The sequence below is a fragment of the Corvus moneduloides genome, chromosome 4 (genome assembly GCF_009650955.1).
Source record: "Corvus moneduloides isolate bCorMon1 chromosome 4, bCorMon1.pri, whole genome shotgun sequence".
NCBI lineage: Eukaryota > Metazoa > Chordata > Aves > Passeriformes > Corvidae > Corvus > Corvus moneduloides.
The window spans coordinates 22938214-22964368 of NC_045479.1; the positions used below are offsets into that span (position 1 = coordinate 22938214).

General features: G+C 49.0%; 1 protein-coding gene across 2 annotated transcripts in view; it reads right to left on the bottom strand.

The window, feature by feature from the left end:
- Window positions 1–3089: 3089 nt before the first annotated feature.
- Window positions 3090–26155, bottom strand: part of CACNG2 (calcium voltage-gated channel auxiliary subunit gamma 2) — a 52099-nt gene continuing 29033 nt past the window's right edge. For both annotated transcript variants that reach the window (XM_032106313.1, XM_032106312.1), the window contains 3 exons: window positions 8216–8299; window positions 4387–4527; window positions 3090–3930 (listed from right to left, as the gene is read on the bottom strand). In XM_032106313.1, coding sequence (XP_031962204.1) covers window positions 3395–3930; window positions 4387–4527; window positions 8216–8299 — 761 coding nt within the window. In that variant the 3' untranslated portion in view covers window positions 3090–3394. The remainder of the gene's footprint in view (window positions 3931–4386; window positions 4528–8215; window positions 8300–26155) is intronic.

Consider the following 26155-nt stretch of genomic DNA (forward strand, 5'->3'; position numbering starts at 1 on the left):
TACCTGTTGTTGGGTCTGCATCTCCAGCTCTAAGTTATTCCCTCACTCCAGGCTCCTACACTGAGCATTTCCACCAGGCACCCCCTGCCAACCCAGCTCCTGAGGAAATTGCCAGAAATCCCATGAGTGGCTGAACAAACCCCCAAAACAATGCTAGGGTCACTTTCTTTTTCCTTTTTGAGCCCTCCAGTATGTATGAATTCTGACCTTGCTGGCAATTCTTGGCTTGCCATGAGAGCCACTGTCTTCCAGTAGGAGTTGGAGCATCAGCCTTTGTGGCTGATTCAAGGAGAATGGAACAGGAGGGGAGATGCTGGAGGCTACAGAGAGGCTGGAGCAGGTGTTTTGGAGGGCAGCAGAGAAAGCCCACATGTATGACTTGAATTTACCCACACTTACTTCAAAAAAGAGCTGTGGCAAAGCCCTCTCCTCTTGCCTCGTCCGTTCCTGTATCTCAAAGACTATCATGAAGCAAGACCGTCCTCTGAATTTACAATGAGGACAAAATTGTCCACAGCAGTAGATTCTCTTGCTGGATTTTGAGGTACTCTTCTGGCACTACTAATGCCCCCAATAAAGCCACATAAACGAGGACCAAGTTATAAAAAAAAAAAAATCTTTATTTCATGTACCAGGATTTTTTTTTTTTGTCATTTTCTCTTTTTAAAATTTTTTTCTTTTTAACAGTCTGAAAAAAACCACGAAATAAAGAAAATGGAGGTTGGTTTCTTGTACTGGTTTGAGCTGGACTTGAGCAACACCCTGGGGAAGAAGCTTCCCCGCCAGCCCTTGCCTCCTGCACACGCTCTCCCGGCGCCCTCCCGCCCTCTCCCCTTCCCGCCCGGCCCCGGGGCGCGCTCAGCCCTGTGAATGCTCCCCAGCTCCGAGCAGGCTTGGGCGGGCATGGCAACCCCAACGCCACCTTCCCTCTACGCTGGGATCTGGGGAACCGGCTTTAACTTTTTCCTCGGGGGCCACTGGAGGGGGTGGATGTCCCCTGTGAATCTTTCTTAAGGGGCTGAGGGGCCACCGGAGGGGATGTCAGCAGTGGGGTGGGGTCTGAACACCCAGCCAAGGCGCTCGCATCCGCCTCTTGCTCTGTGATGCCGTTTTTGGGGGTGACCCCGTCCCTCTGCTGCCCCCCGCCCTACCCCAGAGCGGGGAGGTGGGGGTGAAGTAGCAGTGGGTCGGGGGGAGCGGGGACGATCGGGCTGCTTTAAAGCAGAAACCCCGCTGGGACCTGGAGCGGGGACTGCGCAGCTCCTAAAACTGGAGCAGCAGGAATGGGGACGGAAAAAAAGTCGAAAAGTGGGTCTGAGCTGCCGAAGGGCTCAGCGGCCCCATCCTGCAACCCTCGGCTTTGTGCCTGCCGCGGGCGCTGCTGCTTTCGGGGGGCAGCCCCAAAGGGGTCCTGTCCTCGCCCCGGGCTGGCCGGTGTCTCGTGGGTGTCACAGAGATCCCCCATCACCTCTGCTGCCCCCTCCCCTTCTGCCTCCATCGGCAGCGGCTCTTGCGGAGGGAGCTGCATTAAAAGCTGGCATCCCGGTGTCCCGTTCCCGGCGTGGCGGGGAGGGAGGGGGCGGCAGCCAGGCCGGGGGCCCGGGGCGGGATGGGGGGACCCAGCTTGCCTTGCCTTGCTGCTGTGGAGGAGACCACGGCAGTCGGGGACCCCCTGCAGAGGGGTGGAGAGGAGGACGAAACCCAGCGGGCATGGGGACACCCATGGGCACCTCTCCCCGGCACGGCTGCTGGGGCTTGGGGGCTCGTGGGGCTCTCTGGGATGGGGGCTCGGGGGGCTCTCTGGGATGGGGGCTGGCAGGCTGCACGTACCAAGGCCAGGCAGCCTTCGGCAGGTTTTGGGTCAGGGTGTGCTGTCTATGCCCAGGCGACGACAGGAGCGATTTCAGGGGGCGGCTGGGTGGCCTCACCGTGCCCCCACATGGCTGCAGCCCCACTGATGTGACCCAAGGGGGATCTGGGCAGATTTGAGGGGTGCATGGCCACCCTGGGGAGCCTCCGGAGCATTCACAGGCGAGCATGCGCACACCAGGGCACGAGTGTGTGAGCGTGGGCACATGTGTGCGCGAGTGCTGTCCCCCCCGCAGCATCCCGTGTGTGTCCCCCCACAGCATCCTCATCCTGAAGGGATGGGAGCCCCAGCTGCCCTCCACCAGCCCCCCCCCCCGCCCCGTCCTCTACCTGTGCCTCCCACACAGCTCCCCACTCTCTCTTTTCCTTTTTTTTTTTCACAGTTTAAAGCTGAAGAAAACAAAAATTAAAAGAAAAAAAAATACTATCTGTTCTTCTTGCAAGTAAATCCACTTATTATATTTACATTTATTTATAGCTGTTGTTTTATTAAAAAAATTGCCACTTTTTTTTTTTAAGAAACCTCTTTTGTCCTTTTTTTTTTTTTTTTGTCTCTTCATGTGTGTCTTTATTTACTGTGTCTGTTTGTTTTTTGCACTGTCACCGTTAACCCCAGGGTCCCCAGGGCTGGGGAAGTGGGGACCCTCCTGGGGACCCTGTGGAGGCGTGACTCAGCATCAGCTCCTGCACTCCCTAGGGTCACTCTAAACCCCTACGGACCTGTGGGGGGACGAGCGGATCCCCACGGATCCCAGGGGAATGGAGTGGATCCCCATGGGTCTCGGGGGAACAGAGTGGGTCATGGCTAACTCCGGCACCCAGGATCCTCCATAACGGGCCCAAGGACACCGAAGTCACTGGCAGCCGAACCCCCATCCCCTGTTCCCCAAGAAGCCTGTGCTGGGCTAAAGGTAAGTGGGAAACAAACCATAAAATTAAAGAATAAAACCTCCCAAAATTAAAAAAGCTGCCTCCTCCTCCTCTTCCTCCCACTTGATTTATTGTCATTTGTTATTTCTTGGTTCCCTTTTATTTTTTTTAATCTGTTTTTATTAAATGTTAAAATAATGGTACATGGGAAATCATGCATTTTCTTTTAAATTTATTTCTATTTTTTAAATCTTTCTCTCAGTTTTAAAGTTTTTCTTTTTTTTCTTTTTTCTTTTGCTTTTTTTATTTTAAGAATTTTTTTTCACTGTTGTCTCTTTCCTCATGTTTCCTTTGCGTTTGTTTGGTTTTTTTTGTTCACTCACTTGTTTGTCTGCTTATCTGCTTGTTCCTTCGTTGGTTTTTTTTTGTCAGTTTTTTGTTTGCTTTTGTTGTTTTTGTGGTTTTTTTGTGGATTTTTTTTTTTTTTTTTTTTTTTTTGCATTGGGAAGGTCCCCACTCCACCAAGGGGCACTTCCACCTCCTCCTTCCCCACCCCCCCTGCTGCCCCCTGCCCCCTTCCACCCTCCCCACCCTGCAGCCCACCCCTGTCTCCTCCTGCCCGTTCCTGCCCCATTTTCAGCTCCTGGCGACGGCTTCATACCGGGGTGGTCCGGCGGTTGGCTGTGTTGGTGTGGATAGAGTCCTTGTTCTCTTTCTGGATACAGTTGTGAACCTGGAGGAAACTGTTATCCCTGTCGGAGTTGTAGGTAGCGGTGGGGGTGGTGGTTGCCTTCAGCGGGTCCCTGGTCAGGGTGTACATCGAGATCTCTGTTGATGGGAGGGTGTTGAACCCTTTGATCCCGACGGGAGAGGCATCCCTGGAGTGTGAAGGCTCGGTGGAGCGGGAGCTGGAGCGACTGCGTCTCTGATAGCGGTACCGGTAGCTGGGGATGCGGGTAATGGCGGAGGACTGGAGGTAGTCCGTGGCACGAGCATTGGCGCGCAGCTGTTTGTGCCGGTCTATGAACATGTGGACAGCCAGCACTCCCACCATCTCGGCTATAATGAAGGACAGGGCCCCGAAATAGAAGGACCAGCCGTAGGAGTAGCTGTTCTTCTTGGAGTCACTCTTGGAGGGGTCTCCAGCGTTGGCTGATATGTATACGATGATGCCAATTATATTACTCAGACCTGCAAGCCGTCCGGCGGGGGAGAGAGAAGGATATGTCAGGAAGGTCACACATAGCAGTGGTGGGGGCTGTGGGGCTGAATCCCTGCCCATCCCCTCCTGGTGGGCAGTTTTCCTTGGGAAACTCGGGCAAAACCCTCCTCATGTGCCTGCTGCTTCCGTGGACTGCACTCCTGGCTGGTCCCTGAGAGATGTCAGATGTTAGGGAAACACTCTCCCTCCATCAGCTCCCAAGGAGGGCAGTAGGAAAGCCCCTGCCTGCCTGCCTCTGATGGGCGAGCAGGCAGGATGGAGAGGCATCCTTGTGACACTGCCTTCACCCCAAATAAAGCTTGTCAGGGCTGGGAAATACACACACTCCTGCCTAGGCAACTGCGCCCCTGCAGACGTCCTGGCTGGGCAGCCCCCCAACGCCTGGAGCCCATCCCTGGGGCATCAGGCCCTGTGCATCCCTTTACCTGCAGACACGAAGAAGATGCCGGCACTAAGGATGATGTTGTGTCGGGTTTTGTAGAACTCGCTGGCTGCAATGCAGAGTCCACCCATGAAAAGCAGAATCACACTCAGGATCGGGAAAATACTAGAGGCTCTAACAGCCCCTGCAGAGGAGAGAGGGAGGGCGGGGCAGAAAGAACAACAGAGGTGTGAGAGAGAGGAAACAGGGGCGTGGAAGTGGCACCGGAGTGAGGGGAGGGGGGCACGCAAGTACGTTTTGTGGGTGTGGGTGAAGGGGAGAGACAGAGGGCAACGTGCCATAGGGGAGTAATTTAAGGAGAGAATAAAGGCATTGGGGAATGGAGGGAGGGAGGGAGAGAGAAACAAAGTGTGTCAGAAAAAGAGAGTGGTCCAAAGCAACTCTCCCATGCCCTGGCCACTGCTGCTGCCAAGAAGCTGGTGGTTCGGCACGGGGAGGCAGAGAGGGCTGTGGGGCTGGTGGCTGAGCTGGGAGCCTGCCTGTGTTGTCTGTTCCCCCTCACGCTGTCTTTTCCTCTGTTTTTGCGGGGACTGTGGGCTGGAGGGGGAGCCCAGGCACCATTCAGCTTCTTCTGCGGGGCTCTGCCGCTTGAGCCTGCACTTCAAAGAACAGCAACCCAAATGCTTCCTGCAGAGCTGCTCAATCTCAAATCCTCCCGAAAGGGCATGAGCATCTCAAGGAGATTTTTTTTTTTTAGGGCTGAGAAGGAGCTCCTGGTGCCATGCACTGCTCTGCAGCTGCAGTGAGGATCGAGAAGCAAAAGTCCCAGCCCTGTGTGCTGAAATGCGGGGCTTATCCTAGTGATTAAATGACTGGGCTCCTTCCAGAGGGCAGTGATGGGTTTGGATGTGCCAGTTCCCACACACGCACACTCTCCATCGGTCGATACGGGAAGAGCTCAGCCAGCAGAGGGCAATGGCATAGATGCACAGATGCACGTATATGCTCATATGTGCATGCAAAACATACCCCAAAGCTTCTGGGGGGCCTGACTCGTGCTCACACAGCGAAAGGCCAAGCCTGTGTGTACGCACACCCACGCACACAGGCACGCATGCACACTTCGCTTGTGGGCGGCTCGGTGGGAGCCACCGCTCTGCCTGAGTCTGCGTTGAGAATATTCATTATTTTTTTTTAACTAGGAAGGCCTTCTCTCCTCCCTTCACAAGAGAAAATAAGCTGTTAAAGTGTGAAATGAAGCCTTGCTTGATAAAGAAAGGTATCAGACGGGCTGGTGCAATTCTGCTTGTGGAGCAAAGATCTGGAAGGGGGGATGAAAGCTAATCTTTCCTTGCTTGCGAGAATGAACCTACATGAAGCAAATGCAGGACTTCTTCCTAAGTGAGCAGAGACCGCGCTTCAAAGACCCCGTTGGCCTCTGGATCCTGCCAGGCACAAGCAACCAGCTCTTTGAGGGGGGCCTAGCCCACTGCTTGTGCATGGGGAATGCAGAAGGCAGGGAGAAACCTCTCTTGCTTGCTTTCCAGCTCTGCCTGGCTGTGTTTCAGGGAACAGGATAGCAGTAATAACCATCTTAATAGCTTCTGGAAAGCAAGATGAGATTTGACGATGAGAAGCTTAAATGGCAGGAAGCAAACATCAAGTAGACACCCACTATTGAGAGGGTTTCTAGGGGGATGCTTGGTCAGTCCTGCAATCTGGTCCTGATGCATCAGTTTTATCTGTGTCTTAATTCTGAAATTCACGTCTGTTGGGAGAACACAAAGTTGCTGACTGACATGGGGAGCTGCAGGTGTCATAGGATGGAGAAGGACAGCAGCCTTCCTCAGCCTCTCAGGAGGACCATGCCACCAAGAGAGGGGCAGAATATCATCCAGTCTTCCTGGCTCCAGAGCCTGTGGCCTAAAGAGAAGTGGCTGGTGTTTGTATGCTCCCTTGAATCCTCTGTGTCTGCTAGCAAAGAAACACAGGGATGCTTCTGCTTCCTCTCTGATAACAGGCATTTGATTTCAAAAAGCCTAAGACACCTAATGTGGATGGCTGGCAGAAATAATGTCTAAGCCCTTCTAGGCCATGGACACTACCCCATCACTGTCCTGCTTCCCTGGGGCATGAGGGAATTGCCCAGTCTGATACTAATAAGCAACTTCCTAGCTGTTCCTGATGGTACCGCCAGGCATTGCCCATGCAGAGCAACCAGGGACTCCAGTTTGGCAGAAGTTCTGGGAAGAAGATCTTCAGTGGGGTCCCTCTCCAGGCAGGTCAAAGCCAGCAGAAATCCCACTTCCCTCAGGAATGACCCAAGTAGTTCTTTATTGACTTGCCAAATCTCTCTTTGAACCTGGTTCTTTCTTAAAAAGGGCTCTACCCTGGGGACACTGTCAGGTCCTGACACTGGGCCAATTTTTGTCTTCAGATCTTGTTCCCTCTGAGGGAACAAACCCATCCTTCTTAAGATGTTTGGCCCCTTCCCCCAGCTCTTTTTTCTGAAGTGCACTTGATGCTGCAAGCAGCTTCCTTGCTCCCAAGCAACTCTGCAAGGGCTGGTTTGCCCTCGGAGGCAGCCTGCAAACCTTTGGCATCCCTGTGCCAAACCAGATCAAACCCCTGTCTTCAGCTCTGCTGTCCAGGGGCCATGCAGCAGTTAAGAGACCGGTACTGCAGAAAGGCAGCTGAAAGAAGCAATCTCCCTCAGTTATTTACAATTTACAGTGGATGAAGGACTGTTTGAGAAACCAAGAGGAAGCAGCATAAGATCTGCCTCTTTTCACATACAAATGAGCCTCACAGATCCTAAATTATCTCTCTCATCCCTGCCGCAGGGCTGGGTCTCCACATCTGGCTTGGAGCACACCCAGCTGACAAGGAGCTATTCTGAAAGACTCCCGGTCTTTGGAAGCCTCTGATGATTAACCTTGGAAGGTCAAAAGCACTTATCTCAGATTTCTGTCGGGAGAAGATCTCATGATGTCAAAAGACGTTGGGCTTGTGGAGGGAGGGCAGGATAGTGAGGTGGGGACCTAAAAGGAGGAGTATTCCCTGTTCAGCTGTGCTAAAGGAAGAGTAAGCTCCTGCCTCTGGGGTGGGTGGAAATGCTGGCTGGGGAGGGCAGCCGGGCAGGGCAACGCACGATGCGGATCTGTCCTGCTGGCCAGGATGCTGCTGTGCAAAGCAGTCTGACCTTCACCCACACACCTGAGGCTGGGCTTGGAGCTCAGGCTAGGCTTCCTTACAGACATGCCTTGTACCTAGGGTTCAGCACCTCTCCTAGGGGCTCCGGGTGAGCACCAGGTCTTTCCTTCAAAGGGCTCTGGCTGTCCTTATTCCCGCTTCCTGCTCCCATCACTAAAATCACTAAAACCAGCAAAGATCAGATCTGTAGCCTCTGTAGGGAAGTGGTGTTTGGGGAAAGGTGAAGACAGCAATAAGAGCTCCTCAGACAAAACCCAGCTAATTTCTTAAGTCTGGTGCCACTGGAGTGTCAGATAAGGAAATGTAAATGTCTCACACATGGACACGCACACACACACTGCCCCAGCTAGCCCAGTCTGACCTAATGCCCAATCAGCTGCTTTTCAATGGATTTGAATTGAGACTCTGATTTTATATTGCAATTAATTGCTGCTAATAAAAAAAATGCCATTGGTTTTTACTGTGAGTTCGAATTTGCACTGTCTCATGGGCAGGGTCCCAAGGAGGTGAGAGTGGAGCCAGTTTTAGGGGGTCACAAGGCTCTGGGGTCTCCACTGAGCCTCACAGGTCCCAGTGTCTCCACCACCCTGTGTTCAGAAAACAAAAGGCGCCCGACGCTAGCACCTACAAGCCATTGCAAAAAGAGCCTGTGGACTTACGGAGGAAATATTCTGCTGTATCGGCTTCATAATCTGCATCCTCAGGGAAGTGATCGATTTGCTTACACAGACCTTTAAAATTCCCTAGGGAACAAGAGGAAAAAAGAACAAATGAGAACACCAAAACCTGCCTTGCAGGAACAGCTGCCCTCTGCGTCACCTTTTGTGCCCGCCTGCCTTCCTCCCAGGCAGCACGCCCACTCGTGTGTGCATGCCCGGGAAATGCCCGGGGCCTCTCCTTGCACACTCGCACATGTATCTCCCTCTTACTTGCACAGGAATGTGGGCTTTGCTGTCAGGATCCAGCCTGACGCCCACCTAGCCCAGCACGCCTCGCTCAGCAGAGGAGAGCACCAGAAGCTCCGTGACTCCTGCCGCAGACGGGCGGGAGAGCTCTGCCCGCCTCTGAGGGAGGCGGGATGGGAACAGGTGCCAGAGACTGGGCCATCCTGCAAAGTACAGGTGTCAGGGTCCCCTCCCTCAGCATCGACAGGTGTAACTGTGGGTTACATCAGCAGAGCTCAGTGTTTCCCCTGGCGTGGGCTGGTGGATCCCAGCAGTGAGGGGATCGTGGCAGGATGATCGGGTGTGGGTTGCGAGAGTATTTGTTTCTCTCAGCTGTGAATTTGCTGCCCTCTCATTCCATGGGCAGGATACATCCCTTTGTTCTGGTTTGGTGTGAGAACAAAAGCTCTTAATCTACTTTCTCCATATGACTGCTTGTTTTTGCATACCTTTGTCAGGCCTCTCTTGTGTCCTCTCACAGACTGAGGCTACAAGAAGCTTGGTGCAAGTGCGTGTATGCAGTTCAGCAGCAAAACACCCTTGTGCTGGGGGAGCAAAATCTTCCACCATGAGTGAGGGAAGCTGGGCTGGACACAGTTCCATCAAGCTGGTGTACGCACAGGGCCTTCTGCTAGTTTTACTCATGGGGCTCCCTTTTTCACACACTCCATGGCCAACAAGGCCATCCCAGCAGGAGGCCAGTGACATCTTCCAAGTCTTTTGTTAGCTGAGATGTCTACCAGACTCTTATTTTCATCATTCATGTCTCGACATCAGGAATACCACTCCAGAGAGGTACTCCTCAAGCCACATCATAATTTTCACCATGACCACTGGTTAATTAGCATCTCAAATGATCAGGTTGTCCATTCTTGTACAGGGGTCACCACGTGAAAGACAATTTCATTCTATCTCCTGGGGTTCCCATAATTCTTTTCTCCTACCCTCCATTCCATTTCCCTCTGGACACTTGCACTGACTGGCCATCAACACAGAACTGATGGACATAATCTGTCCAGAAAGGAGAAATGCATTGTCTGCATGAGGTGTGTGGGGAGGCATTGTGATCCCATGGGCCTCCTCGCCAGAGGTCAACCAACAAAGTGGCTCAGGCTCATTGATCCCTCAGCAGACGCATTTGGAGCCTGAGTCTGGAGAGTGACAAATGCTGTGGCAACCTGGGTGAGCCTCCTGCCACCCTGACCCTGACCCCAGCTTCTGGACCAGCTGGGTGTGCAGGGCAAGGAGAAAATGAAGCCACCACACTTGAGGTTGTTGCCTCTGGGAAGAAAAACAGAGCTCTTCCAGACCAACCCTACCCAGGCTGAGGACTGCAGGCACCGTGTCAGGTCTCCAAGTCATGTCTTGGGAGGTCTATTCCTGACGAATTTGAATGATCTTTCAGTTATTTGTGAATAGATGGAAGAGGAACCAAGCTCAAAGGGTTCTCCCTGAGTTTCTTGCTGAGAAATTCTTGATGGATTAATGTCTGGGATGCTTTGGGAGGCAGTCCTGAGTAAATAGCTGAGTAAATGGAAGGCAGGTATGTGGGTTCCTTTAGGTCAGCCCCCAAATTTGACTTCTTCTGCATCCATCTGGCTTGTGTCTGATGCCTCTAAGGTACCTATCACATTTAGCTACTCATTCAAAGAGCTTGCATAAAGAGACTAGAGACAGCAAAGAGGAGTGTGTGTGTGTGTGCATTAAGAGGTAAGTAATAGGAGAAGAGAGTAGGAACAAAGCCTCTCTGTGTAGCTCTGACATACTATTCCCACACTGAAACTGTGGGTTATGAAAGAAGGTTATTAATCACCCATCCCCAATCCAGTTAACCTCGTTCGAAAAGTGTCTGCTTCTCAGCCATGGCTCTTCTGGAAAGGCAAGCTTCATAGCCAAGCAAATTGCCTTGGCACACTTCCATCCTGCTAGTTGCCCACTAAAATCCCTATGAGGCAGCAGATACAGCAGGAAGTGGGTCCTTTCCCTTGCTTGCCCCTGACTGCCTGGGGCCATCTGCCTGCAACAGATGAGCAGCCCATCATCCTGGTCCTTTGGCTGAGGTCACTGCTGTACAGTGCACATGAACACTGGCACTCTCCGGGGCACTGGGGAGGTCTCCAGCTTCAGATTTCAGTTCCTTGCCCAGCAGGTCTTGAACACCGAGTTCCTTCTGCCCATACGTGCTGGGAGAGCAGGCAGAACCTGCATGCATCTCCCAGGTGATGTTCCTGGCACGCAGCCGGAGCCTCCCAGTTGGAATCAGCCGGGGAGGGAAGGCGCAGTGCATCTGGAAACCCCCTCACTGTGTGACATCCTTTCCCTGCTTCCTTTTTTCTCCCTCTCCCCCGCTCTGCTTCTTGCTGAATTTGAGGCTGATTAATTCCTATGTAAAGAATTGAGCTGCTTGGGGAAGATGCTGCATCTGGTGCAGGCTGTCTTTTATATGGACTTGTGTGGGATATCTGGGTAGAAGTTCAGCCACCTAGGCAGGCTGAGGGCATATGCAGGCTTTTTGAAAACCTGCTCCTGTTGCTGAGCATCCCAAAGGCTTTACTGACCTGGCTCAGCAGGGTACTTGGCCATTGGAGTGCCCAGCCTAGGCTTCCTTAAAATGCTGTGGCACTGTGGAGCTGCCCTTCTCCACAGGCTGATATGCTGTGCCAGGTTGATTCCCCTCCCTGGATCGACCCTGCCGGGGTTCCCGAAGGCAGCGTTGGTCCCACTTTAGCCCCTGCATTGTCTGTGCTCAGCACAGAGTGCTGTGGATCTGGATGCTGACTGTTCGCCTGTGCTACCACACCCTCTCCTCCAATGCCTCCTGGCTCCTCTGGGCGATGGATGGGGAAAGGATGCAGAATTTAGGTCATTAATGCGCTAACTGGGAATATAAGAGAACAAGATTCAGTTTTTGCTGTGCCACAGGCGTGCTGTTAAAACCACTTTTCTCTGCCTCAGAATCCTACCCTGTAAAATGGGGGTGACAGCACTCCTCTGCCTGGTGCCGTACGGGGACGTGTTAAACAGGGCATGCTGTGGGTGTGCTGGTGCCAGCGGCTCCGAAAGCACACGGAGTAGGTGAGTGATGGATGGCAGCGGTTCAGAAACCCGCTTGGTGTGGGGAAGGCCTTGATGTCACTTCTTGTGCCAAGGTCACTCGGCAATTCTCTGACGGACATCTGTGGCCTGCTGAGATGGTACAGCAGCTTCCCTGGCACCTGTGCTGGTGGAAGCACGGAGGGGGGATGGAGCAGCTCAGCAGTGCTGCTGAGGTCTGACACAACAGCCTTTTCTTGTGCTGCATGTGTGGTTTGCAGAGCCAGGGATGGTGAGAGCCGTGTGTCACCCTATAGTTAATACTCCTGAATGCCTGAGCAAGATCAAATCGTTATGTGGGAGGGCATGTAGGGCTCTGAGAACCCCCCAAGAAAGTAAGAGCAACAGCTCCTCTCCACTTGAGTCCCCTTGTCCTTCCCATTCTTCCCAGCTCAAGGTATTTCATGCTGTAAACCTTGAAACAGGGCATGTGTCTCTGTCTTCGCCCATACGCCTCTCTGAGAAACCTAAGGCACGTGCTTCCACCTCCTCCCTGTAGCTCTCCCAGTGCAGTTTGGGCTCTCCCCTCATCCTTGCTCATGCTCACCCATCAGATCTTCCTCCTTTTTCTCAGTCCCTCTCATTCATGGCAGCCACCTCCCTCTCTCAGGCATATCAGTGTGGGCATCCTCTGAACAGCCTGCTTTGGGGTGCGCAGGCTGCAGAGGAGGAGGGAATGAGCATCAGCCTGTTTCAAAACAGGAAGGCTGGGGATGCCCAGGTCCATGGAAAAGCAGAGAGCAGTCCCCACATCCCCTGTGTGTTACTGGGAGTCATTAGTCACCACTGTTTGCTTGTTGCCTGCCCAAACTTTGGAAAATGCAGTCCCGAAGAGCCAGGACTGGTGCAACAGGCGCCCCTCCAGCGCCTGGCTGAGGACTGAAGTTGCCCAGTTGGGTCATTAAGAGCAGAGACAATCTCTCATACTGCCAAAAGGGACTAAATATCTAAGATGCATGAAATTCAACATCAACTGTGCGTTCATCTCTTAGAGAGACCTCCTCCAGTGTGGCAGGATCATTGTTTGGGTATAAGCTGTCTATCCAGGACAGCTGGCAGCCGCCAGCCCTGCTGCAGCAAGACAGACTGAGTTACCCCTGATGAGAACCTGGCTCGGTATTGTTGGTGATACAGTTTATTTTTGTGCCGCTTTGTGCAGCCCTGTCTCTTTCAGAAGTCTTGCTTGCCTGCAGAGTGCAATCCATTGCAAAATAGTAAGTTCCAAAGAATGAAAAGCTACTCCCTTCCTGAGAGGTAGGAACACTTTTAAATGGTCAGGACCATACATCTGAAAACTGCGAGCCAGAGGCAAAGACATCCAAAAGGAGAGAAGCAGACAAAGAGGGACGAGAACAGAAAGACCTCTTTTCCCAGAATGATTTGTGATATTTCCATTTATGGAGAAAAGCAATCCACTGAAAGCTTTTCTTCAGTCTCACTCTCTAATTTAGCAGAGGTTTTGGCATGATGGCTTCTAGAGAAATAAATAAAGGGGGCTGGATATAGCTCTTGTCTCTAAAAGGTGAGAAAGATGGCTTGGTGTTGGCCAAGGATTCAGTATCACTTTCCGTCATGCACTCCCTGTATCATTTTAGGCAAGCCACTTACTCCCCCTCTTCTTTCACTCCAAATGGGAATAATGGTATTTCCCAGGAGAGTAGGCTGAGGATATTTATATTAAAAATATGAAAGTGATCAGACACTGGATCATTTGGGCCAGATAATTCTTCCCACCATCTAGTTCAAATGTAACATGCTCACTTTTGATGTGACCTTCTCCTTACATGAAGACTGTGCAGACATGACAGTTCTCAGAAGCTCCCATTTGTGCTGCCTGCCCTAGGAGTAAACTTTGGCGCAGATTAAACTGTTTTTGCTATCTGCACATGAAAGAGATACGAGAAATAGCACACAAAGGGCAGGTAGTCAAACACAAACGTTTCTGCTCCAGGATTCTGTTTCTGAGCAGAGTCCCTTTGGTACCAGGTGGTGAAGTGGGGCTCAGAGCCAGCCTCTGGGCTACGAAGACAAATTCCACAGCTACAGGGCAAACTGCTGGCATGCCTTTCTTACACACAAAAGGCTTCCAACCCAGGAGAGGAGGTCTGCCATCCCTGTCAAAAATTGACACTGGTGACACTGAGTTGTTAATGCCCAACCTGACATGACTGCAAGACGAAGGAGTGAGGTTTCATGAAGTGACAAAGAGCACAGGAAAAGCCTTTTGAAGGCATTTTGATTGCCCTCCTCCCTTCCAAGAATGAAGCACTTGAGAGCACACATAATTTTGGGGGATTCGGAGCTGATGAAAAGGCAGTGGCAGGGAGCACAGACAGTGCTTGTGGGCATCTGCTTTTACCCACCTGTGCTGACGCGCCCAAAAGAAAGACTGGCCCTTCAAAAGGGCTCATTGTCCCTCTCTGGGAATCTCTCCATAGATAGCACCTTACAAAAATTAGGCCATCTTTTCACCTGCCTCAGTACACAGGTTACAGGTGTAGGGTTAAACCAGCAAACGTAGCACAAGGTATGAGTGTTCTGGGGCTTGAGCATGTGCTGCTCTTGCAGCTCTGACCCTGCACAGTGGCAGGGGATGCTGTGCTAGGGCAATACCTTTTAACCCAGCTGAGTAATTTTAAGACTGAAGAGTGCTCAGAGGTGCTTAGGGACAAAGGGACTTTCTACTACAAGGTGAAGATCAGTGGGGCAGTAAATGTGGTCTGCAGAGCTGAGCCTGGGACAGTAGCAGAGATCCCATGGGAACTACAGGCCATCAAAAATCTTGCCTCCTTCCTGTCCAAATGCAATGCACCTACTTTGACGTGGTCTTCTTCAATGCAAACATGCAGCAGCGCATGTGTTAAAACCCCCAAACAAAACCCTAGCAACATAACCAGTATGTTGCATACATAATTCTCTCCCTGGGGAGAGGATAAAGGAACAAACCACATGTGACTGATATCAAGCCCCATCACTTAATGTGCCACTGGAAATCATTCAGATATTGTGCTGAAGAAGCCTGTAAAAGAACTGGTGCAAAATAGAAATTGATCTTATAGTTATGAAAGAATATCTACCCTGCCTACGAGGTAGAACCATTATACCTTATTATTAATAATCATGTTTATTACAGCTGTTGCCAAGGATCAGATGATAAAGGGAATTGCAGTAAAAATGTTACAAACACTGTCTTACAGACCATTGCTGCCTTGATGAGCATCGAGGAAGAGGTGTATCACAGCACATTAGCAATGACCAAAGCTACAGCAGTAAAATGGCCTGAACATACAGGTTCTGGGGAGATTAATTTATTCAGGAGATGGCGGATAAATAGGAAAAGAAATGCAGACCTAGATGGGAAAAATAAGTGGGAGAAGCCAGTATGGGGCAGCACTGAGGAGGAGACAATGAGGTGGAAGGAAGAGGGTATAGAGAGCCGCCAGTGAGCACCAGGGAGATTAGTCCCATCCAAACCAATACCAGGCTCCTGTTCCACATTTTTCAGCTCTTCTCCTCACTTACTCCCAGCAGCCATCCCTGACAATCACCTGGCAAATGAGAGGGGGCTAATGACAGAAGGCTCATAGAATCATTTACGTTGGAAAAGACCGCCAACATAATTGAGTCCAACCTTTGACTGATCACCATCATGCCAACTTAAACAAGGCACTAAGTGATGAGCCATGTCTCGTTGTTTCTTGAACTCTTCCAGGGATGGTGACTCCACCACTTCCCTGGGCAGCCCTTTCCAACGCTTAACCACCCTTCCAGTGTGATGACCACACACATGCTGCTGGAGGTGACTTAGGTCCCTCCTGTAGAGCCTCAGCGGTGTGGGAGTGCAGGAGAGCCCATGCCACCCTGGTGTTGCCCGCATGGTGCCTTGCAGAGCTCTGCTGCAGCAGCCAAGGGGGCCCACGCTGTGCTAGGGCTGGACTCTGCACTGCTGTCAGCCTGGAACCGCTTTGCATTTTTCCTTGGAGGCGGCAGCCTCCCCTCCTTCCCACCCTGCTTGCTGGTGCTGCTGCTGCTGCTGCTGCTGCTTAAGTAGCCCATAGGCTCTGCCTCAGAGCTGGCTATAGCTATTCCATGTACGTGGGTGGAGATGCAGTGGTAGCAAAACCTATTATTAAGATTATATGAAGATTTCCATTTATAAACACCCTCTTTTTACAGGGTTGTAACTTTCAAAAATATCCTCGCTGTGGCTTGAAATTTCCCGTGCTTTGTCACAGGCAGAGCAGTGAGATTGGTTGGGAAAATTGGGCAAAGGCTCTTGAATGCTTTTTGGTGCAAACGCAAATCCAGCGTGTTTGAGCTTTACAAACTGAAACATTGCGGGTGGCTGGATTTCAGGGACTGCTAGACATCTGTCCAAGTCACAAATGCAAAACCTCAACACAGCAATAATAAAAATCATTCAAAAATTCTTTTTTGCAGATACCCAGTGCAAGCGTCTCCCACAGTAAACAAATGCCTCTGTTTTCTAGATTAGCCAGAATCAAACCTGGACTGAATTTCTTCTGAAAATAGTACTTAACACAAAAATGTATTAGGCTCATCTAGATCGTTGAAAGCTGTGGGTAACTGTGCTCCTCCTAATGTTCTATTTTTTAAATTTGCCTTCTGGCATTACAAATAGTTTTATATATACATATGTAACAAATGTGTGATTTCATTTATATGTCAATGAAATAATTTGGGGTTTATAATGATATTTTCCTGTGTGATTCAGTGAATGAATAAAGCATGAACAATATCTCTTTGTTCCTCAGCAGAGAGATCAGAAACAATTTCTACTGTTGTTACAGTGACTAGTGTCACTCTAGGAAGGAAAAATATATGAACTTTCTGGCTTACAAGCCCTATATCAGTATTCAAGGTATACTAGCTGAGTTAGTAAAAGTACTGCCTTTGCCTTGCAAAAAAAGAGAACTGGATTTTAAATGAGCTGGGAACCAGAAATAGAATTGAGAAAAGGGCTTGTAAGGAGTTGCGCTCAGATGTGGTAGCATGATGTTGGGTTTCAAATTCCAAGAGCACAACTTAAGTGCTGGACCTGCTGTGGTGGAGGATGGAGAAATAAAGGGAGAAGTTGATCAGGACATGGAGAAAAGTGCAAGCAAAACAGAAAGGGCAAGTGAAAGAAATCAAGAAATTACAGATTAAAAAAAAAAAAATCAATCAATTTGTAGCAAAACCATTTATATGTGTGTATGTGTAACGAGTCAAATGTGACACTACAACTGTGAGCCGAGTGACAGGAAGGGTGATGCAATTATCTGCAGTGAGAGAGAAGTGATGTGCTTAAGGTGTGGGAGGAGAGGATGCTCCGTAGCTACCACAGGCAATCCCAAACCACAGCTGCACATCCAGATGTCAGAGGAAGGGAGACACTCATGTAAGCCTGGATGGAAAGGGGTGAATGGGATGGAGGAAGTATTTAAGAGCTGCTGCTTCTGTTTTCTTTTTTTTTTTCCTTTTCCCTATCATGGCAACAATATTGTAACTAGGACAGTTTTTGCATATAGGGTTACAACATCAAACTCTCAGAAATGAGAGCGTGTAAACAACATCCTAGCTGGATGAGGCCATAAGGACTGAACCATCTCGAATTTGGACTCAAAGACCCAGAGCTCAAATGGGTTAATCTTTCCCCAGAAGTACAAAGAGGAAAACCACGGGCTACAAAATGTGTGATTAGTTCATCCTATCAGGTTGCATTTTTCTGCTCAGATGTAACTGTGTTGCTGATCTATGAGTGTGCATCAGAGGACAGAGCCAGGCTCACCTTGTACAGTAGGTCATGTTTTGGATCAGTGGTGAGACTGTAACTCTAGTGGTCACTGGAGTTAACTGTGCACAGACATGGATTTAACAGGCAAGAAAAGAGGGCAAACCAGCCCTCCTTACATGGTGAAAAGTGCCCTGCACAGCCTGGGGCAAGCCATAAGCTGTGCATGCCTTGGTACAGGTATGAGCTCAGCCCCTAACTCAGCAGGAATCAGGGCTTGGCTATTCCCAAACTCCAAATCTTGAATCTTGCAATTGCAGTGCTGTGCTCACAAGGCTTTTTGAATGCAATTTCCTTAGTCATTTTTAAATTATGAAGGAGGAGAAAAGGCACTTCAAATCTTTCATCTCCAACTCCACATTGGATTTGTCTCTGACATATCCAGCTGGATCTATGGGGAGACGCTGTCCTCAGTTAAACTGGTGTAAATCTAGTGTGACTCTGACTGCTCCTTCAGCAGTTAGGGCCACAACCAAGAGAGGAATTAGGCTTGCAGCTGTTAATTAGCTTATGAAGTATGTGGTGTGCTTTAGGGTCCTTCAGGATGCAAAGTGCTATATAGAAATTATTATTAGTTATTAATAACAAAAATACCCAAGAACCCCAGGGAAATAATCCAAAGAATGGAACAAGTCAATGACAGAGGCAGCATTCAATCCATCCTCCCTCTTCTGCGCCACTTAAGCTCTCCTCCCCCTTCCCCTCCAAGACTCAGACACATGGAGGAAGGGAGAGCCCACCATCACACGTGTTTAGCAATTTGGCAGTCTCAGCAAGTCTCCTGTGTTCTCCCACACAACATCATCAGCCTGCAGTAGGAATTGTGAAATCAGTAGCAGAATTGACACCCAGCAGTAGAAATTTTGGGGAATAACAGTGTGTGGGAATTCCTCAGCTTGCCTCTCAGGGAAAATTGCAACCCTGCCCAGTGGTCTTCAGGGCTTTTTATTTCACTGCCCTCCCTTCCTCTGGGAAAACGACTGAGAAGCACTGCTTGCTTTCTTTAAAGATCTCTAGATGAGAACTGGGGGTCCATTTGCTGATGCCTGAGTTGGGGTGAGTGGCTCCACTGGAAATTCACAACCTGTTCTGGCCATTCCAGCCCAGGAGATGAGTGTGAAGTCTATTTTAGGTGAGGAAATAGAACAAGGGAAGGGCTGGACTTTCTCCAGTACTTTTTTACCCCAGGGAACCCAAAGCCCTTCATGCAACACTGACCGAGGTCCCCCAGCGCGGTGGCTCTGCAGATGAGCGTGGCAGCCATTACGCGCTCACTGAGCTCACACACACTTGCCCTTGGAGAGTGGAGGCAGCTTTGCCCAGGCAGGGAATATTGGTTGTCCCTTAGTCTGCTCAGGAAGTGCACTGGGATTTTTGCTGTGCCTTCAGGCAGCCCACCAGAGATGGCCAGGAGGGAACTGGGCGTAGGATTTCCTTGGCAGGAAGCCCTGCTGACTGCAGCGCTTCAGGTTGAGCTGCAACGTGCAGGGCCATGCACTCACGGAGCTTTTCTGCCCTGTGTCCTTTATGCCCTGGAATGCACCACCTACAAATTAGAAAATGAAAGCCCCGAGGAAGAGGTCAGGACTTTCCCATTTTGCAATTTCCTCTGGCAGTCACTATGTCTCACCCTGGAGCACTGGTGTTTTGGGAGAAGCCCGACCCAGAACAGATACCCCACTGTGCTCTGGGGAACATGCTGGGATGAAGGGAATGTGAGTGTGCTGAAACTCTTCAGGATGTTCACTCCTGGTGAATCCAGTCCTGACCTGGACCTCACTCACAAAACTATCCAAAACCTCCCAAATGTTCCTAAATCAATAAGGAATAAGGAACAGGAGGGAAAACAGGGCAGGAAGGGCAGAGGACTGATCTGATGTACAGTAAGCTCCTTCCTACTGACGGCTGAGGAGGAAGCCACTGGTCCCTGCGAGCTATCCACTCACAGAAAGACGAGTTCCTTGACTTTGCAATGTCCCCAGGATGGGGACAGCCTCCACTGCAGTCCCTTCCCAGTGAGCCTGAATACTGAATCCAAACATGGCTTAATATTGTTTCCTGCATTTCCCAGCTATGCTAGGATTTGGGATTTGAAGAGTTGTCTGGATTGCATGTATGCGTTCCAAAACATTTTAGGCTCATACCTCCCTGTGCTTATTTCGGTGCAATTGCTGGCAAGGCAAATATCCGGACTAACAACCACACTGGTCTGTGAAAGTTGTAGGAAAGCATTGCCCTCCATGCTGAAAGAGCCAGGACACAGAGTTTTCTTTGTTACACACATTATGCTTATTTTTCACTTGGGTCACTGGAATTCAGAAAATGTTGGTAAACACAGCTTATATCCCACAGGGCCATGCAGGGTAGCTGTGAGTCTGATCAAATTGCCTTAGCACAGCTATGCCAAGGCTCCCAATGTCTCCAAATGAGCTACTGCTGTTCTAACTTGCTGCTTTACTCATAATCCACCTCAAACACTGGGTGTTAAAGTAGATATTGCACAGATTTGATTTTAGGTCCCTTTCTATGCAGCTGAGCAAAAAACAAATGCCAAGCCTTGCAAGTGCTGCTAGCTTTTAGAGGCTGCTATTAGAACATTAATAATTTTATTATTGTTATTTCCTCAGGGTTGCGGGTACCCCAGTGATTTACAGGAAAACAAAGTGATTTGGCCATCTCCTGAAGCTCTTACAACAAAAGTTAGACTTAAGCACAGCACTGGGCTTATTTAACAAGCAAAGAGTGCCAGCAGGGTGTTTGGAAAAGGGAGGTTTATAGCAGCGCAGTATCATGAGACATTTACGGTTGTGTGCACGTGTATATCCTGTTAGTTTATGCTGGCTTTTAAAAAGAAAACCATAGAGGGGAAAGGTGTGCTAGGTTTAGGGATGATGACTGCAAGAAAAACGAGCGGAGGTCAGTGAGGGAAGGATGATTTGGAAAGGGGAGGCTGAGGGGAAGGCTGCAAAGGAGGAATGTGAATCTACCTGTGGCACAGCCAGGGAAAGCATACAGGGGAGCAGGTACTGCTGCTCAGTCATAATAACCCTTTTGAAGCTTGACTGCAAGTTGTGCCTGCTCCACCAATATTTTTTCATCCATTGAGCACACTAATTTATTACAGGAGAGTCTGTAGGTGTGAGCTATGTGCTAAGGGTAATCTCTGAAGCGTTTTCAGCTACTCTACACGTAACATTGCTCTTGCGTCCCAGGGAGGAGGCTATTCATAATGGAATAAAATTTACTCACAATACTAGACTGGGGAATATTATTTCTAATGTGATCTGGTCCAGTTACACTTAGTTAGAAACCTGAAAGGCCGTTTCAGGAGTTTAAATCATGTCCAAGCAGGTACCAAGCCACCTCCAGTGTCCTGGCTTGTACTACGTGGAGACACATCCTTTGGAGCCTCTTACACCAAGTTGTACCTCCATACTCCCCACCTACACCACACACGGAGTAACGTAGGTCTCAGAACTGAAATTTCCCTGCTTTAAAGCCTTTAACACAAGAACTCGTCTCCTAAACACTGCCAAACCCTAAATCCCTTTCATATTTGCCCACTTTTCCTTGGAAAATATTATCAGTTCTCCACTGGAGTCACTGGTCTGAAGTACCAGCCCCTTCCTCAGTTTCTAATTTACTGCTATAGCTGCAGCAGTCTGTGAAGTAACAACAAAAGTTGTGCTTCATCTTAGATCTTAACCTCTTTCTCTTACCTTTGAACTCAGTTGCCAGACAAGAAATGTGCCAAGATCAAAGAACAGCATCATCTCAGCCTCACTGTGTGTTTGTCTCTCCACGAGTAAACCCTTTTTTTTTTTTAATCTGTGCCACAGCTACTGCTGAAAGTCTTTATTTCTTGAAGTTGGTCAGCATTTTTCAATGAAAATTTCTCAGAGGGATGCAGAGACTTTGACCCGGTCACCTGAATCCCAGGGGAATAAAGTGAATACCTGAACTATTGGCTTACTGAAAATTTCAATGTATCTAACTTATGGTTTTGGTTTAAACAAAAAAGACAGAAAAAACTATCTTTGTCCCACCCCAGTGTAGAACGGGAAGTTTTATAAATCCAGAGCTTTGTGGGATGGGAAAGTCATTGTCCATATTTTTCCAGCCTGGTCTCTGCATCTGCTTGACTTCATATCAGCTACCATGCACCTTACTTAGCACAGGTTTGCAGCTTCTCTTTGGGTCCTTCTGGGACAGCTGTGGCTGCTGAACGCACATCTGGCCAGCTGTTCCTGGGGCACCACTTGTCCACTTAACTCTACTTACAGTTGCCACACCTCAGTCTACCAGTCTGCTCCTTCGAAACTGACCTCTAAAATCCATTGTGCACCAAGGCCTCTTGATCGGCACGGCCTTGGAAGGTGCTGGCCTTGGTTTTGCCAAGCCAGCATTAGAGTCATGTCAACCTCAAACATGGAATTCATTCTGTTCAGTAGTCTATGGTCCAAACTGTCCCTCGTGAAGCCCCCTTTACTGAACGCCTAAATGAGTTTTGGCCAAGCTGGAACCAAAACCGTGCAGGTTTTCCTCTTGTTTCCTCTGTGACCTGACACAACAAATGGATTGTGCAAATGCCTCTTGAGAGCTGCCCTCCACTTGTCCTGCAGGGCTCCTCTTTTCCTGGAGTGCACTTCATGGTGCGCTGCGGAGCAGAGGCGATTGATACATCAAGGAGAGAATGGACGACTTTGCCTAACCCCGGGATCCTGTAACAACCCCAGCACTGGAGATTCCCCTGCAGGGGGTGGGAGGGGTGGGGGTGTGGAGAGAAGAGAGAACATTTCCTCACAAGCTGGAAGCCTTGTGTATAGAATACCTGTGGAGACTGGCAGGGAAAGCAAGCAAGCTGGGACTGGATGTCTTCCAAGCATCAGAGCAAAACCGAGTCTCTCAGTGGAGGATGCTAAATTTTGACAACGGGAAAGAAACAGATAGACAAGGGGTGAGTGGGAGGGGAAAGCCTTTCCCTGATAATGCTGTCTGCTTGTAGCGCTAAGCATTATTCTGTATTTCCACATGCCATCATGAATACACAGCATTTTACTGGCAGCTAAACAGGCAGAATTTTGTCCCCAGGATTTTGCAATGCAAAGACCCCAGCATGTGGGGCACTTGCAAGTGAGGACACTCAGCTCTTCAGAAGAGGCTCTCAGCAGCCATTAGGCAGCAGCTACAAGGCCTAGATCCTGCTCCTGGTGAGGTCAGTGGGAAAACAGTGGGGACAAGATTAGGCCTGAGACCTGCAGGATGGAATGAGGGAAGGAAGTGCCTGAGAAAGGTCACAGTCTGAGTTACGGCATGTTCATATCTTGTTTGCTTCTGGCTTTAGTTGGGTATCTCTGAATCATTCCTCATTCCAAAGATGTAATGTAGTAAACAAAGTTAATAGTCAGAAGGGGCAAGGCTTGCCAAGGGCATAGGAGAAGTGGAAGTCATTAAGGCAGGGAGAGTAACTGCAGTAAATGAGTCCTGAGGGCAGGCACGAGGGAGGTGAATAAGGTTGTGCGGTGGAAGGAGGGGAGAGGACAGCAGGAGAGGAGGAGCACAGTCATTGCTGCAGGGCAATGGAGGGGGCTGGGAAGGGGCAGATGTGCTGAGTGAGCACCGAGTAGCATGGGAGAGGAGACAGGAAGCAAGCTCCAAGAGAGCCACGTGAGGCCCTGAAGATGAAATGAGAACTGAACTTTGATGTAGAAGGAGACTGGAAGTCAGCACAGGGATTCAAGAAGAGGGAATGACACAAGTGGAACAGCAGGTAAGGAAAAGATAATGTAGCTGCTGCATGCTGGGTGTTTTAGTGTGAGTATTAAGCCTCCCCTACAGTCCTGCTGGGCCTCTCTGGCTCTGAGAATTGAGCGGGTTTGTGCTTTCATGATCTGGTCTAAATAGCTGGGTAAAACATTTTCCCTGTATTGCTTTTGCCTAATCAATCAGCCACACATCAGGAGTGTTCATTCGTAAGGGAGGCAGTGGCGGGGAAAGGGCTGTTGTGAGTAGTGGGATGGGTGCCACCACCGCAGCAGAACAGTGTCACCGTGGGACAGAGGATCTCCCAGCACAGCCCACAGGTTGTAGGGTGCAGAGCATTTCTACAGAGAGAAAAGTTGTGGGATTGCCTGCAATCTCATTACTTCCCCACAAGTTGATCAAGGGGATAATCCCAGCAGTAGAGCGTTTCCACACTCTGTGGGTTCCAAAGAAGATCAATACCACTGTCTCTGTTGTTTATTGCATCTTCCCTAGGTCATGCCTTGTCAAAGGTGTTTCCTGCAGGACAGAACTGCCAGAATAAGCAAGAAACATTCCTGTTCTTGTGGCTTCTTCTGAGGAAGGCTTCATCTCCGATCTCTGAAAACTTGAGTAGATTCTATGTATTTCTTTTTAACAGCTCATCTCTCCTTTCACTTCTGAAACATTTTTCTACATGTGAATTTCCTCTATTTTCTTACCTTCCATGATTTTTTAGACTTCTTAGTTTTTAGCTTATTGATCCAACTCTGGTGACTTTCTTCATGCTGCCCCTTCCTCTTTCTTCTCCTTCTTTCTCAACTATTGGCATGCGGTTTCTCGACTTCAGTTTTCGGATGTCTGGGACTTGGTCCTAGTAAGCCCAACTTTTCCCACCCTACCCAGTGCTGCCTTGCTTAATTTGCACCAATCCCTGTTGTCTCTTAATCTCAGAATTAATCTAAACCTTTGATTCCCTTCAAGCATTTTCCTCATATGCCTACTTGTGCTCATCTGCAGTTTGACTGGCTCCCTCCTTTCATCTCTCTGTTCATTATGGCAATATTTCAGTCCTGTGTTAATCTCCATTTCTGTTCAACACCATCAGCATTAAAACCCAAACCCAAAACTAAACAAAATCCATCACTTCTTCAGGATGCTTTATCAAGTCTCTGACTGTCAGTTGTTTGGGTTATACTTTCAGGAATAACAGTATGAATCCCTCCTTCATATCCACCAGAAGCAGGGCAGCTTATCAAGGATAGTCTTGTTCCTATTCCTTCTCTGTTTCTCAGGTTGTATTAGCCCTTCCTCCCTGTTCCTCTGACACCACTATTATTCCCAGCACACCCATGTTGTTCTCACCTCCTAGCCCTTTTCCAGACAGAAATATAATTTTTCCATCTTTCAATCACAGATTTCCCTGATTTATCTCGTTTAGACTTAACAGCCCCCTTTCCTGAGCCTTTCTCATGCCTTTCCTCCTACTCTCTTTGCAGCCCTGGAAACATCTGACATAATTCAGTCGCTCAAGAAAACAACTACTTCTCTTGACCCTGATACCTCTCATCATTTAGGCCTATCTCTTTACTGTCTTTTTACTTTACTCCTGTTTCCAGTAATTCCATAGCTTCTGGTACTCTGCTCAGCTCTTTGCAAAGAAGCCATTATCTGCTGTGTCCTCAGGCTCCTCCATCGACACTGCCGTTCCACTTAACAAGCACCCAGAGCCTCCTTATTCTTCATAGAGCACTTAGGAGAGTCACTCCCTGCTGTCTCTCCTACATGACTGTCCTCGTCCATTTTCACTCTAGGTTCATGCAGACCGTAGTGCAGGAATCTAATGATCTCCTCTCTGCTAATGATGCCTGGTCCCATTTCTTTTTTACCTCGTGGCAGCCTTGTGAAACGGTTGCCCACTCCATCCGTCTCGAGGTATTCATTGTGATGAAGGTACTCTCGTTTCTTAGCAACTGCTCAACTTTCAAGTGGTTCTTCAGAGGGGGATGCCTCTTCTATGCTGGGATCCCTTCCCCAGGGATAAATGATGCTTTTAATCTTTTTTTTTCTTATACAAATTAGAATCATACCTAACATTCATACTGATTTTCACTCGTAGAGCTCAAAGTGTTTCGCAAAATCAGTAAGCACTGTTTTCTCCATTGTGGAGAGAGAAGAGCTGAGTCACGGAGACATTAGGGCCAATATTTTCATGGGTTCATTCATTTTATGCATCTTCATTTCTGGGAACCCAGTCTGAAATAACTTAACCTAATTGCTTTGCTGTAGGACTTGAAAGGGAGCAGTAGGTCTTGAGCACCTTTGAAAAATACAGAATAGAACAGTAGGTACGAAATATCTCAGATGAGGCACAGAGAACTGAGTCCCTATGAAAATGTAGTTGTATACCATCTGATCAAGACCACAAAGAGCTCCCTTACTTCTGGCATCAGAGCCAGAGACCTCCATTCCTGAGTCTACTGCTGCTTCAGGGTTTTCTTTCTGCCTTAAGTGGTGGAGAGATGTGATGGTGCAAAGCGTCGGGGTATTTTAGAAGTTTCAGAGTAACTCTTCAGTTTGTACTGTGGCATATCCACACCTCCTCAGTTGTTTTGTTTTTTTTTTTCTGTGAGGAAGGTAGGAAACAACACTGTCCTAGAAGAACTAGTGGATTAGTAGCTAGACGTAATATTGAAATGGTGGAAACTGGTTCAAAATTCTTCTCACGCAGCAAAGACTTCACCCTGGATTTCTTGTATTCTAGATGAGTTCATGAATTATTTAGTTCTTCTGACCGCCTCTTCTCTTTCCCTCTTTCCGGCCAGTGAGTCCATCTCAGATCTAAGCAACCTTTTCCACTGAGACTAGAAAGTATGTTCCTGCAGTGTCAGCTTCAACAAACTGCCATTCACAGACAAAAAACGTGTTTCAGTAAAAAATTTCTGTGAGCTCTATTGGCCACTTTGATGTCAATGGTACTCAAATACACACAGCTTTTATAACTGTGTTGGCTTGTCCCTGCTTAC